This window comes from Xenia sp. Carnegie-2017, unplaced genomic scaffold (assembly GCF_021976095.1).
Source record: "Xenia sp. Carnegie-2017 unplaced genomic scaffold, XeniaSp_v1 HiC_scaffold_19, whole genome shotgun sequence".
Classification (NCBI taxonomy): Eukaryota; Metazoa; Cnidaria; class Anthozoa; order Malacalcyonacea; family Xeniidae; genus Xenia; species Xenia sp. Carnegie-2017.
This window is the reverse complement of record NW_025813481.1, coordinates 6,961,548-6,977,209: the sequence shown is the minus strand read 5'-3', so window position 1 is coordinate 6,977,209 and position 15,662 is coordinate 6,961,548. Positions and strand designations below refer to the sequence as shown.

The window sequence follows — 15,662 nt, the reverse complement described above, 5'->3', positions numbered from 1 at the left end:
AAAATGGAAAGACTATAGTCTTTTGCGTAAAAGTGTGTAAAAATGCAAAGAGTATAATCTTCTGCGTAAAAGTGTGTAAAAATGCAAAGACTATAGTCTTTTGCGTAAAAGTGTGTAGAAATGCAAAGACTATAGTCTTTTGCGTAAAAGTGTGTAAAAATGCAAAGACTATAGTCTTTTGCGTAAAAGTTTGTAAAAATGCAAAGACTATAGTCTTGTGTAAAAGTGATTAAAAATACAAAGACTATAGTCTTTTGCATAAAAGTGTGTAAAAATGCAAAAACTATTGTGTTTTGTATAAAAATATGTGTAAAAATGCAAAGACTATAGTCTTTGGTGTGAAAGTGTGTTAAAATGCAAAGATTATACTCTTTGGCGTAAAAATGCAAAGAGTATAGTCTTTGGTGTGAAAGTGTTTGAAAATGGAAAGACTATAGTATTTGGCGTAAAAATGTGTAAAAATGCACAAACAGTTCTATTGTTTGTACAAACATGTTTTGATTGTTTCCAATATGGTTTGACCACCAAAGGCTTTTGCAGATGTTTAATCTTTGATGCAGAATATTTTTATTTTCTTTAAATAGATTTAGACATTTTTATAACTTTACATTAAAAGTAATTCGACCTTGCAAGTCGTCTGTTACTGGTTGCATTACAAACAACCCCAAATTTGAGCTTGAAATAATAAAAATCACCTCTAAGTATTCAAAAATTTAATTTGCACCATCATTGACAGAGTGTGTGAAGCACACAAAGTATGACCATTGTAGTTAAATTACTTTGGCCTGTTTCAAACGTCGAAGTTTACATGCACCGAATGCATTAAAGACAAAAGAAAATGAGATGAAATTCCTCATCATCTTTTGTTTTAAATGCGTTCGGCTCATTTTAAGTTCGACATTTGAAACAGGCCTTAGTGATTAAATGCACTCGAAAGCCCTGTGAGGTTAGCTAAATCTCTCGGCGCTGCAAGCCTCGTGTACTTATGGAGTAGTGAAGGGCATCTGTGAATTAACCCAATGAAAACAAACCAATCTGTATGTCTCATCAGGTTTAAACTCTAAAGAACCACCATCACCTTTGCATCACCTTTGAAGGAATTTCACCCATTGAAAGGAATGTACGCAGTGAATTTAAATAAGTTGAACTAACTTGTTATAAGCACAATATTAATTTACTTTAAATGGTTTAACCCGTTTCACCTGAGCAATAAAGTCAGCCATAAATGTCTTAAAAATTAGCATTTTTATCAAGTTTTGAGATAGGCACTACGCCTAAGACATGACATCTCAAGGAAGATCTTCACTATATCAATAAAATCTTCAGGATACCCTCGGGTAGAAAAGTCATGAGATGCAAAAGCAAAGGAATGGGAGCTGTAATAACAGCTCTGACTTTGAGGGCCTTCGTTAATCTATGTTATATAATGACGAAGTACAGATATATGAAAGTTGATTAATGCTACAACACACATGTGTATGAATAAATGCTCTTACGTATATATTTTTGTTATGTACGTTATTCTTATTTATCAAAATTTGCTAAAGCAGCTTGATATACAAAGTTCTCCTTCTATAGACAAATCACCAATGACACATTAATTGCATTCTTTGTTCACAATGTAAACTATTAGTAAGAGTAATCATGCGTGTCCTTTTGGATCATCATCCAGGCAGATGATTGGACAATCTCTGTAAAAACATAATTGGTCTTCCCTTATAAACCACACAATTTATAGTGGTAGGGTATTTAGAGTGTTTGCAACATATCCAGAACCTACCATGTAATCAATATACTAAGACATAAAGATCGAGTAAAGACAAACTACAAGGACAGAGTGTATGAACATAAGATAGAGTATTGTTGGCCAGCCTCCTCTTGTTTGACCACACAAAAATTGGAATAAACGGCCGCTATAAAAAAAATTATGCGTTAATATGAAAATGCTAGAAAAGATTGTGTATTGAAGAACTTGCACATTATTACTCATCAGTCAACTTTCATTGGAAATGATAAAAACAGTATTTTATGATATTATATAATTATATCAATTTAGGAAATATCGATGTCATAAACGACTTAGATATACCTTGATTGAAGGCATCCTCGTATTGTGAATGGGCTCAGAATGCGTCTGTCTGTAAAAAACAAAATGATTGGGAATTTTTCGTGAATTCTGAACTTCATGGCTCATTATTATTATTTCTATTAATTTTTAAACAGGAAGCCTAATCAGTGAATGAACACTGTTATCAACAAGGGTCTTGTACCTACAATAGTTACAAAATATACAAACAATAAAAGAATAAAAAATACGTAATAAAATAATTACAAGCCACAAAAATATAAAAATATAAAAAACCACTTAAGAATCTAAGAACTTTTGTAACTTAATTTTAAAATTTTCCATAGAACCATGCACTTATCATCAAAAATACCAATAAATTTGCGTCATTTGTTTGTTAAACAATTTCCTTACAAATTTGTTAAAAAACAAACTAATCCGAATGATTTCACGATTACTTACGGATTTTTGTCGCACGGTGTTGATAAAGTTCCCCGCGAGGAACTGACGATCTTGTGATTAAAGGTTCCATCACTTCTTCTTCCGTTATATTTACACGATACTTTAACAACAAAAAAATACATCATTAAATGCATGAAGAAAAGTGAAAAGAACCCAGCGGATACTTACGTCCTTTCTTTGGTGTGTTTCGTTAAATAATATTTCTAGTTCCTCGCGACGATTTTTTTCCTCCTGTAAAGCTTGCTGCAGAAGATAAAAAAACATTTATATAGAAGCGTTGATACAGGATGCTTCTTATAGCATATTTACAAATTCTGCAGTTCAATCACAGCAGCTGATTTGCGAAAAGAAATACCTCTAGTTCAACCATCTTTAAGCTTGTCTCGTCTTGAAGACGTGCAGCATCAGCAAGTCTGTGGAATGAGAATTTTTTGAGAGAAGATGTAAAGATTGATGGTTTTCTATGGCGCAAGAGAATGACTCACCTCTCCAGAAGCTTGTGCGTTTGTTCATCACCATGAGGTTCATCATTAACACTTGCATTAAACATTGTATCAGTCTCAACAAAAAGAAAATATCAATGAATGTCTCTTTCAAAGTGATGAGGCACTACGTGCCTTCATTGTACAATATCAAAATATTTATAACCTAATTTTCTGGAATTGTAATTCAAACAGGCAAAAACAACAACAAAGAAAAACAGTAACACACTCACCTCATCAAGATCTCTTACAACATCTGCCCGCTGTAGGGATGTTAGTTGTTTTACAACTTTGTGGCTTTGTTGCTGGCCCAATAATTTTCCCAGTTGTCTTTTTAAATCATCATTTTCAATCTCTTTTGTAGCCACATAATTTCTCATGTTCTCTCTATCGTGTTCAGCCTTTGTTATACTTTGCCGTAATTCATCATTGGTGTTCTGCATCTTCAACATAGCTTCGCGAGCATTAATTGATTCGTGCATCAAAGAAGAGTGCAGTTTTTCATTGTCAGCACGTAGCTGCTGAACAACATTTGAGTTTTCAATGTTCTGTGATGGCAATCCAGACTTAATGGAATTTATGAGGGAATCTCGTTGTTTCAATTCTTCTTGAAGTTCATCATTAGACCTTTTCACTTGATTAATCACAATATTTGCCTTCAGACATTCTTCTGTTTTTTCATCACGATCATTAATCGCTGTTTCAAGATCTCTTCTAAGGCCTTCACTAATTCGATGAAATTCAAGTAAAGTTTGATCCTTTTCCTGCTCATCCTTTTCAAAATTCTGCAGAAATATTTTCCTTTCATCGCGTTGCTTTGCCGAAGGATCGCCAGCTTTTTGCAATTTTTCGACATGTTTTGCCTTCATAGGGGAACGAATCTTTGTCGTAAGAGCTTCCTTCTCTTTCATTATTGCTTCAAGTTCTTCACGAAGACATTGTAAGCGCTTTTCTTTCTCTATGTTTTGTTTCCGAGAATTTTTCAGGTCAAACTGTAACCCATCATATAATCTTTTGAACTCTTTCTTTTGCTTCGATTTTGCCACTTCATATTCCTTTGTAATCATTTCCACTCGATTTTCCGTATCAAGAAGTTTCTTTTTAGACGCTTCTAACTCTGTCTTAAAAGAATCACATTCATTTTATACTGCACTAATTCATGTATATTAAGTTCTAGACCATTCACTTGCTCTTTCATCGTGCTTAACTCTTGTTCAAGAACATCATTTCGTTGTAAAATATCATGTGATTGATGTAACTGATTTTGTAATTGAATGATATTATTCCCTTTGTTCACGTTGTCTTGAAGAGTCAGCTCAAAACGATAACCAAGATTGGTGAACTCTTCATTTACTTTTTGGATTTCATCTTGAAGAGAGGCAATGTGAAAATCTTTTTCTTTTAACATGCCATCGTATTCTTGTCTCAATGATGACACCGCTCCACCGCGTTCTTCAACTGCATGTTCCAGCTTCTTCCTCAACACGTCAATTGCCTCTTCCTTCGTTTTGCTGCTTTGTTGCAAATCAGACTTTAAGCTCAAAATGATTTCTTCCAAATGTAACTTCTCATTTTCAGCATAAGTAAGTTTTTCTTGCATGTTGATCTCCGCAGTGGTTAACTTACTTTCCAAAAGTTTACATTGATTCTGCAAAAGTTGAACTTGATCGCGTGCAGAAGAAAAAGCTTCTTCAGTATCTCTTAAATTATTTTGAACGATCTTCAACTCATTTATCTTTTGTCCAAAACAAATTGATCAAAACATGGGTTTTCGGTGCCCTGAGTTAAGGTTTGTTTCACTCGAAGAGCTTGTCGTAATTCCTCGCGATCCTTTAAGGCTTTGTTAAGATCCACATTTAAAGCCATGACAATAGTTTCTAGTTCTCGTTTTTGCTCTGTCCTTGCATCTAGATCTTCCCTAAGACTACAGGTTATATCATCAAGTTCTTCTCGTCGTTTTTTTTCACTATCGAGCATCTCCGAAGTGTTTTTTAATTGAGAAGAAAGATTCTCCGCACGGATGGAAACTTCTTCCAAGTTAGAACTTTTTTTAGTTAAGATGCTTTCATTCATAAGAATTGTATTTTGGATTTCATTTTGACTGTCTTCTAATTGACGTTCTAGTTCATCCTTTTCAGTTAGTACACTTTGATAGTCGTTACTTTTAGCCATAAGTTTCTCTTTCATTTCATCAAAGCTTTTGTTCGTATCTTCAAGTTCTTTCTGAAGTTGTGTGATCAAAATATTTTTTTCATTTAAACAATCACTCATTTCATTTTGTAAGTCAAAAACCCTTTTCTGCTCTTCTTGTAATTGCATCGAGAGATCATCGCAAAACCTCAACTTTGATAGAAGTTCATTATTAGCATTTTGTAGTTTGTCTTTCGTCATGTTCAATTCATTATGAAGTGTTTCTATATTCTGTCTTAGGGTGATAATTTCACTTTCAGCTGCGTTTGCTTTATCATTCATGTCTGTATAACTACATCGCCATACATCCAACTGACCTTTCAGCTCATCCCCACGCGAAAGAGCGTTCTTCAAGTCTACATTCAAATCTTCAAGTAGACGATTTTGAGTCATGGTTTTCTCTTTCCATTCTAACTGTAAAACCTTCAACTTTTGCTCGCTATCATTTTCTGTTTTCTTTACCTTTGACATCAATTTGTCAAACAAGTCATCTCTCTCTGACACAACTTCCGACATTTCCTTCCTCAATTTAGCAATACATTGTTCTTTTACCAAAATCTCCTCTTTACTTTGTGATAAGACATCATTCAAAGAGTCTATTTCACTACGACAGTTTTTTACCATCGTTTTCAGTTTTTGAGATGTCTTTTTGACTTTCTCTAATTCTTGGGAAGCAAAGGCTAAATCGTCTTCCGATTTTCTTAGATTCTCTGACATTTTCGCTGTCTCCTTTTCTTTTCTTTCCAAGTCTTCCATCAAAAACTTTAGCTGTTGTTCATTTTTATTTACATAATCCCCACTCGTTTGTATATACTCGCGCTCAAGTTTTGCACTCTCTGACGTCACATCCGACTTATGTGTAATAATGTCAAACTGATCACCAGGCCTCTCTCTGTAATCAAAAGTATTAACAGATTTGGTATCATGATCTTTTGGTTCAATGAATAAACAGGAGTCAACTTCCGTTGGAATGATTTCATTGTTTATATAAACACTTTCTTTTTTATCTCTTGCAGTCTTGTATGATTTTAGAATTTCTTCATCACGACGCTCAATCTCTTTATCAGCTTCATCAACTAAACTTTTTAATTCGTTCACTTTCTCCAACAAAACTCCATTTTCAATTTTCAACAATTCCGATGCATCATCAGTCTTCTCCACTTTCTTTAATAACATATCACGTTCATCCATTAAATCATCAACCTGTTGTTTCAAGGCGATGTTATTTTCTTCCAACTGATTTACATTATTAATCTCTTCATATGCGTCATTTAATTTCATTTGAAGTTTTTCGTTCGCCAAAGTCAATTCCTTAGATTCTGACCTTTCATTATTTTCTTGTTGTCGTAACATATACTCGTATTCTGTCTGTAATTTTTTTAGTTCATTTTCATGTAGTTTTTCGCGCGTAGCCATACGTTCCCTGGATTCGATAATAATTCCTTCTTTTTCTTTGACAAACTCTTCCATTTCGTCTCGTAAATCTTGGCATTTTTTTTCACTCAATTGCTTGTCCTTCCTGGCCATTTTTAGCTCCAAATCGAGAGTTTTACCAAGTTCCTTTAATTGCCGGTTTATTAGAGACACTTTTTTCAGATCATGTTTCGTACTTTCTAGTTCGTTTTCCACATCCTTTGAAGAACCTTTGTTTTTTGTCTTGAAGGTGTCATTTTGCCCGCCAGCCTCATCACGTACTTTCATATCCCTATCGTGCACCTGAGATCTAAGTTCATCCAATGCCTGCAAAGTATTATTCCTATCAATTATAACACGCTCCAAATCACCTCTTAACCCTGAAACGATATGATCGAAGTCCCGTCGTAACTTTTCATATGCTGTTCTTTCTTCAGAGATCTTCAAAAGCTCTTCTTCCAGTTCAGCAACTCTTTTTGACAAATCATTTGTTTTTTCGTTGACGGCTTTCGCATCAGTCTCGTCCCTCACGACCGAACCTAGCTGACTTATTTCAAGTTGCAATCGATCATTCTTCTCAGTGAGTTCTTCATTTAACAATCTCGACCTTTCAACTACACATTTTAACTCCTCAATTTCACTGACAAGTGAGGAGATTTGATTGTTTCTTTCGTTGTACAGTTTTTGAAGCTCTTGTAATTCTTCTTTCATAATGTCATTCTTTTTTGTCAGGGATTCCAATTCCCCATCAACCAGATTTTCCCGCATATAATTTACACTGAACTTACTTTCGTCCTCAGGGGACGCTTCTTTCAATAATGGAGACGACATCAAACCGCTTTCAACAACACGAGATACTGCGAGTTCTTTAGCTATCACATGTGTATTCTCTACGTCATCATTTGCTTTTAATTTGACCTCGTTGTTATCTTTACTCAAGTCCAACTCGCCACGCAGCACAGAAACTTGTTCTTCCAGTATTTTGATTTGATGCAGTTGATCTGTGTTTGTCTGTCTCATATCGTCAAGTTGTTGACGAGTATTCTTCAAATTTTCACGAACATCATTAAAGATTGCTTCTTTTTCGGATAACACTGTCTCGAACTCCAGCCGTATTTGATTGCAAACTTGAGTTTTTTCCTGCTTCAAATTCTCTACAATTTTAGAATTATCACCTATCTTTTTCACAAGATCTTTAAGCAATCCAGGCAAAGATTCACTCATCTTCTCGGTATTTTCAATATCTTCAATTTTTACGATATTGAACAATTTCAAAATCATTTCACTATTTTCAGTGTTTTTTTCAATTAAACTATCTTCAAGGTGATTTCGCTCATTTTGCAGAACGTCAATATCAAGTTCTTTCCTCTCAATCTTTTCGTTCGCCAGCCTGATGGCCTCCTTTAACTCTTCATTTGAAGATAGTAAATTTGCATTTTTTCGAGTTAACTTTTCAGCATCAATTTGCACTTGTTCAAGTTGCTCTTTTACAATAAAGAACTCATTTTCTGTTCTACTCATTTCTGAACGCAGTTTCTGGACTTGCTCCAAAGCATTTTCTTTATCGGATAGAATTTCATTCTTTTCCTTTTCTAAGAAACTCCTAACGTTCTCCATTTCTATTTTAATCATATCTCTTTCCTTTAGCAAGTGGTCGATTTCTATTTGCAGACTTTCCATTTCTTCTTGTTTTTCCGTCAACTTAGCTTGCCATGTGCTCTTAACATTCATACTTTCCTTGACCTTTTCATTTTCTAAGTTATCCATCTTTAGTTTACAACTTTCTTCAGTAGTCTGTAAGTCTCTTCTCAGCTTGTCAATTTCATTTTCACAATCGCACCAGTTTCCCAGGAGCCGACTTACAATTCTCATAACACGCATGCGCATTTCAGCCGGTGTTGTCGTCGGTAGATCCAGCAATTCAAGTAGATGTGAATCTTTACTTGATTCTTCAACGCACGACGTGACATGATTGTTGACTTCATCGAATTCTTTACAAATAGTGTCGAGTTTTTCATTCAAGGAATATTGATCATCTTTCCTTTTAGATAACTCTTCTTCTAGGTCGTGAACTAATGCATCTTTTGTTGAACGTAATTCTAAAAGCTAAAATCAAACAAAAATTGATAGGAAATTGCATGAAATCGTTTATGAACAATACAAATTCACCTCTTGTTTAGCCTTTTCAGCCATTTCTTCTCTCTCAGCCAATAATCTCTTCTTGTCTTCGTCGATGGTCTGAATGAAGACATTCTTTTGTGCCACAAGTACTCTTTCCTGTTCCAAAGAAACCTGGTTTGATGCTAGTTCACGTCTAAGTCGTTCTACTTCAGATTTCAAAGTCGCTAGGTTCTCAGAACTTAACTTGGCGTCTTGTTCTTTCACAATCTGTAGAAGTCCATCAAATGTTTCCTCTTTGTCGACAAGTTCTTTCTCCAAACCGAGACGTCCCAACTGAAAAAAAAGATTAAAATGAAGTACATTTGGATTACTACTGAAGAGCCATGGTGAGACAGTTTCGTCGCTAGTATAGAGAGCGTTTTAAAAACATAGGATAACGAAGTAATATCTAAATTTGCAAGAGGAAATCGCCGTAGAGCCTACCTAATTAACAGTACACACTTGCGTATTCATTATACATTTTAAAAAACGTTCAAAAGGACGAACATGAAGACTCTCCTGACGAAGATTCCGCCCTTCTTAGTCGAGAAACAATTGAAATTAACATAGCAGCTAGAGTAAATCATTCGTATATATTTGTAAACACAAATCAATTCCTCCAAATAATTAAAGATTTGCATTCGTATACAATCAGAAAACGTTATTTAGTATACCTCCATAGCTCTTGCCAATTCATCTTTTTCTTTTAACACCCTTTCTAAATCCATTCTCAACCCGGAGCATATGTTATCAAACTCTGCACGGATTGAATCACCAATATTGTCTTTTTCACGGCGTATTTCACTCATGTTTGCTCTAGCATTCTCCAGGTTTATCCTCAACTCGGACAAATCCGATTCAAGTTTCATATTTTTCTCATTAGAATCTGTTAACTTCAATGTTAATTGTCGATTCTCAACTTCGTATTTTTCTTCATTTTCCAGTTTCTTTGCATTCAATACGTCAAGTTTTTCGCGTAAACTACTTACAAGGGAATCGCGATTGTCTAACGCTGAGCCAAATTCTACACGCAATGCATTGCACGTTTCTGCTTTTTCCTTTTTAATATTTTGTATGTCTTTTTCAAGAGATAGTTTCTCTTCCTCGTGTTGTTTAATGTTGTCCTTTAATTTTTGTTTCAGCTTAATCTTTCCTTTTTTATTCATTTCAAGGTCGTTCTGAATCAAAGCACTTTTTTTCTCGAGCACATCGCGTTGCGTCTTCAAAAAAGAAAGTACGAAAATGTAAAATACGACAATCCTATTTAACTCTGCACATTCAACCTTAAATGAAATTAAATCATTCAAAAAAATTCCCCGATATGAATAAAAATAGCATAACTGAAACAGCAACATTGACAACCTAAGTACACCTTGATAATCTTTTATCGCATCCACACAACGAGTTAACGCATACCTTAAGCTCTACAATTTGATTTTGTAGATTATCAATTTCTCTAGACCTATTTTCACACGTGACCATTAATTCTGATCTCTCGTCACTCAAACCATTTTTCTCGTTGGCCAAAGATGACAAATTCTCTTTCAACTGTTCCATCTCATCACTCATTCCTTGCTTTTCCGCCTGTAAGTTATAAAACACAAAATTTCATAACTAAAAGACAAATGTAAATGCATACCTGCATAGGGAACTTATGGAATTTTCTGTTTTTTTCTCTCACTCAGTAAAAGAAAGCAACTATTCACCTTTAACGTAGAGATTGAACTTATAAAGTTTGCTTTTCTTTTCATTCTTATCAAAAGTTCTTTTCTCTTACATTCGCGTTCATTTTCATTTCATTTAAACGTGTTTCCATCTCTTGGCGGACATCTTTCCTTTCTAGTTCGAGTCTTGATTCAAGCTCGTCAAGCGTTTGTTGCTTCAATTGAAGATCTTCAGCGAGTTTTTCATTTTCCTTTTGTACAAGATCAAGTTGACGTTGAAGACCAATGTAACTTTCCTCGTATACATTTCTCTCATGTCGAAGATGTTCAAGCTCTTCCATACGTTTATCGACTGTAGGTTCAGCGTCTAACATGGTCACTTCAGTTTTTTGAAACTGCTGTAAGTAAAAAAACAAGGAAGCGAATATTTTAAATCAAGGTTAATAAAGAATATTTACTGTAATTTATATCAACGTACAAACCTCATTTGTAACTTCGGGAGTAACGTCCATGTTAGTTGTTCCCTCATCTTTGAATTTTTCATTTGCACTCTTTTCCTTTCGTAGTTCCTTTACTTTCTTTTTTAAGATCGCAATTTTCTACAGAAAACAAACAAAAATAAAAACACCTACGACCAACTCGACTGATAAATAGACTTCTTACGTTGTATCAATGGTTGGTGAAAATAGCAATAAAGCTACAATACACTTGAGCTTTACGGTACTTGTGAGACGCACTCCAAAAAAAAAAAGTAACAAAAAAAGCAAACCTTGTCCTTTTCTTCCATAGCAACGACCATTTGACCAGTATCTCCATCAAGTTTTTTTAATTCATCCCGTTCCTTCAGAGCTTTTTGAAACTGTTCATGCAGCAACTGTTTCTCACTTGAGACTTCATGTAACATCTTATCCGAGGCATCACGTGCTTCACTAAGTACATTAAGTTCGTCTTTCAAAGCTTTAACTTCAAGCAAAAGCTCGTCAACCTTCACAGAAGCGTCGTTATTGGTAATAAGCGACGCCTTCAGTTCTTCATCTTTTGAATTCAGTTGATTTTGCAAATTCTTTATATCTGTGGAAATACTTGATATTTGTATGTCCTTTGACTCTACGCTGGCCTTTTCGCTTTCCAATGTCGCATACAGTTCGATAATTTGCTTGTTTTGCTGCTCAACTTCATCATTTAATTTGCGCAATTCAATTTGAAAGTTTTCAGAAAGTGAACTTCCTTCAACTAGTTTGTTCTTTAATTCTGTGATTTCCAAATCTTTCTTGCGAATTTTTTCATCTTTCTCAACGGACATCTGTTGAAGTTGATTGGCAAACTCTTCTTCAATCTCAGCCCTTTCCAAATTCTTCTCCATGGAAATTTCGTCAACACGTTTCTGTACATGGACATCAAAGTCGTTGCTGGCTTCAGTTTGTCTTATTTTCAATTCTTGTATTTCCACATATTTTTTTATCAAGTTCACTTTGCAAGTTCTCGAGCTCAGAGGAATTCCACTCTTTCTCAGTTCGAAGAGCTTCCACGTCAGCTTTCAAGGAATCTCTTTCTGTACAAATATCTTCATTAATTCTCTTGAGTTCCTTTAGTTCTTTTACAGTATCTTCAAATTCTGTTTCGATGTCAGATTTTTCTTGTTGAATGAGAGTAATAGTCCTTTCCAAATCCTCTTTGATAGTTTGCCTCTCCAAGGAAACCTCAGCAAGTTTTATTTCTTGTTGAGACAAAGCACTTTGAAGCTGCTTGTGTTGCTTACCGACTTCAGCATTTGCTTTTTTCATTGTCGCAAGTTTCCTACGCAACTGAATTCTCTCTTTTTCCAATTCGGCAATTTTTTCTTGTAAAGACGAGTTTTTTTCTTCCCAAAACTTTTCGTTCATAGTCGCCATTTCCTTTGATTGCAGTGACTCCTTCTCCAATTCACTTTTACCGGAAGGTATGCTTCCTAATTCAGTAACTTTGTCGGAGACGTCTTGCTTGACCTGTATCAAACTATCATACTTCTCTTGTAATTCGAGTATTTCCTGATTTTTTGAAGTTAACACCAACTTTAACGATTCCGTTTCATTATCTTTTTGTTGAAGTGTTTGCAATTGAGCATCTTTCTCGCTCAAAAGTTCCTCTAATTGTTCAACTTTAGTTCGCAATTCTGTTGAAATATCATCAGTTTTACGTAACGCTTCTTTTAAATCATTGATATCGTTCATATGACTAATTATAGTTTCCTCTAAAGAAGAATTTTTGGCATTGGAGAGCTCCAATGTGTTTCCAGTTGTGCACAAATTCTCTTGTAATTTCGTGTTGTTTTCCTTCAATTGTTGTAAATCTGTTTGCAGTCGAGTCAATTGTTGCTCGGTGTCCATCAACTTCTCTTCCATTTCCTTCAAATTGTGTTCATTTTCCTCTCCGATAGTTTTGTGAGAGTTCATCCACTAAAGTTGATTTCATCATTAGCGAATCATTGAGTTGTTGCAATTCTTCATCTTTATCGGCTTGGAGCTTTTCCAATGCATCTTTCTCCGTGTCGTAAAAACACTCCATTTCGCTAACTTTGCAACGAAGATCATCGACTTCGACATCTCTTACCTGTAGTAAACCTTCTAAACTTCGTTTTTGCTCAACTATTTCATCCAACGCCTCGCCCAGACGTCGGTTTTCTAGTTCCATATCCTGCATATCATTTCGTAAATTTTCAAATTGTTTCTCATACTCGGTGACGAGAATGTCCTTTTCTTGAAATGCCTTTTGAAGTTCGGTCATTTCATTGCTGAAATTTTCAATTTCTCCTTGAGATTGGTTTGATTCGAGTGTCAACTTTAATTGTTCGTTTTCATTCATAAATCTGAGAATATCTTCGGAAAGTTCAGTCTTCTCTCTTATCTTGTTATCCAATTGACTTTGAAGAAAAGATATTTCTTGTGCATTTTCTTCAACTTCGCCTTCCCTTTCTTTCAATATTTTATCGAGCTCAAATATTTTCGCAGACGAATTTTCGACCTGACCGACAAAACTTTCGCGTTCATCTTGAAGCCTCTTGATTTCATTTTCTTTCTCTCGCAAACTTTCTTGTAAGTCAGACATTTCACGACAACTAACTTCCACTTGATTTTTGAGTATTTCAAGTTGCTCAACGTGAACTGAGAAATCTTCTTTAGCACTGTGACGAACCGCCGAAATTTCATCGTTTTTCTTCAAGATCGAAGCTTCACTTTTCTGTAGTTCGGCTTTCAACAGATCCAATTCATTGTCCTTCGATGACAGTAATTCAACATATTTATCACGTTCCTCAATCACGTTTTCTAAAACTTCTAGTCGTTCAGAAGCAGTATTAAGCTGTCCATGTAATAAACTGACCTCTTTGTCTCTGCTTTCAAGTGATGTTTTCAAGCGGTTATTCTCCTCCTCCGTGGTGACGATAGTACCATGGAAACGGGAAATTTCTGATTTCAAAAATTCCACCATGCTATCTTGCTCTTCTGCCCGTTTGGAAATTTCCTGGAATTCAAGCAAATTCTTCTTCATATCATCTAAAGAGATCAGAAGCTCAGCTTTTTCAGCGTCGAGTTTTTTGTTACTGTCTTCCACTTCTTTTAAATGTTCTTTCTGGCTGCTGAATTTCTTCTTTAAACCAGCGAACTTCTTGGCAACCGCGTGCAATTGCTCGGATTGTTTCTGAAAAGCTAATTCTTTCTCTTGTAGACGAGAACAAAGTTCATCAACCTTTGCGTTGTCCCCAGAACGTAATGAAAAAGATTCATTTTTTTCCAAAGCAGTTTCCTCCAAAGGTGTCATTTCTTGAAATTCGACCGTGCTTTTGTTTGTAACGAAATCGTCAACGCAAGGTGCATTTTGTATTTCACTCGATTCCTGTGTTGTAATCTCCTCTGGAACTATTGGTACACTTTTCTCAAGGCGAAGCTCTTCGGGAATGTCAAGTTTTGTTACAGTGTCGGATACAACATTTCTTTGAGCTTCGAGTTCTTTTTCTTTTCACCTTCACATTAATAAATAAAACTTAACGCATCTTTTTGGCAGTATAGAAAGAACACACAATATGTAAACTTACCCAAAACAGACTGGATTTCGCATAATTCCTGTTTTAATTTTAAAACTTGTTCCGTATTTGATTGGTTCTCTAACACACTTTCATTCAAAGACCGAACAAGATTCTCAACTAAAGCTGCTTTTGTATCAATTAATTCATGTTCGACATTTTGTGCTTCCATCTTGCTATCAGCTAAAAGTCTATTTAAAGTAGCCACCTCATTCTCACTCTCCGATATCATGGCAATTTTCTCTCGCAGTTCTAGTTTTGCCATCTCCAACTCCTCAACGCTATTGGACAAACTTCTCCTCAACATTTCATTTTGTGTCTCTTCTTTCGACAGAGCAGTCCTACAAAAATCAAACTTTCATCAATGAACAAAACCTGAAATTCGGGCCTTTTTACAAAAAATGTTTGATAATTGAAATACATTGATAATGTTTAAAAAAACCAAACTCTGTCTATAAAATGCTGTATTACCTGCTTTCATCCAACTCTTGGCGTAATGCATTGATTTGATTGAGTACAAATTCATTATTTTGGTTCAACTCCAGCAAGAAGTCATTTTTAAGATTAGAAATTTCTTCATTTTTTTCATTTATGTATTGCTCGTGGATTTCCTTCAATTTCGTCAGTTCATTCTCGAGATCTAAGAGTTCAGCTTTTTTCGATTGATCAAAACTTTGGATCACATCCTGCAGAAAATCATGAGTTGTTTCAAACTACATTTAGCAAGTTTGTAGATGTAGCTCATGCATGGAAAATTGTTGGCGTTGACCGATGTTCCGATAACTTAAGATGTAGTCATCTTCAATATCCAGTAGAAAAGAGAAAACGTCAGGATCGCCGTATTTTCTGATTACTCCATACAACACAATATAGTATTTAGAGGAAATGAGTAAATGTAAACGGTACTAGACAGACGCTGTGGACGAGGTAAGTAACGCCAAAGGCCGGAGAAAAGGAAACGCAAATTTTCAGGTAAGTATTAGAATCGTCATAGTAAACGTGTATTGTACATAGTCTCCAGTGTATTGGAATCGTCATAGTAAACGATGCACCCGCAGATACCTGTTTACCATGACGATTCCATACACGGAAGCCAATACTTATCTGAAAATATGCATTTCATTTACCCCGGCCGAAGGTGGTACTTACCTCAATCACAGCCTGGGCTT

The 15,662-nt window shown here is 35.2% G+C and overlaps 1 protein-coding gene across 1 annotated transcript in view; it reads right to left on the bottom strand.

The window, feature by feature from the left end:
* Positions 1 to 1,475: 1,475 nt before the first annotated feature.
* LOC124439377 (nesprin-2-like) overlaps positions 1,476 to 15,662 on the bottom strand; it is a 35,775-nt gene continuing 21,588 nt past the window's right edge. The window contains 19 exon segments of the mRNA XM_046989600.1: positions 1,476 to 1,913; positions 2,090 to 2,138; positions 2,528 to 2,627; positions 2,696 to 2,770; positions 2,883 to 2,940; positions 3,013 to 3,086; positions 3,243 to 4,130; positions 4,196 to 4,657; positions 4,747 to 8,718; positions 8,782 to 9,066; positions 9,447 to 9,992; positions 10,189 to 10,356; positions 10,550 to 10,834; positions 10,919 to 11,035; positions 11,206 to 11,850; positions 11,852 to 12,835; positions 12,837 to 14,410; positions 14,491 to 14,834; positions 14,965 to 15,179. Coding sequence (XP_046845556.1) covers positions 1,796 to 1,913; positions 2,090 to 2,138; positions 2,528 to 2,627; positions 2,696 to 2,770; positions 2,883 to 2,940; positions 3,013 to 3,086; positions 3,243 to 4,130; positions 4,196 to 4,657; positions 4,747 to 8,718; positions 8,782 to 9,066; positions 9,447 to 9,992; positions 10,189 to 10,356; positions 10,550 to 10,834; positions 10,919 to 11,035; positions 11,206 to 11,850; positions 11,852 to 12,835; positions 12,837 to 14,410; positions 14,491 to 14,834; positions 14,965 to 15,179 — 10,959 coding nt within the window. The 3' untranslated portion in view covers positions 1,476 to 1,795.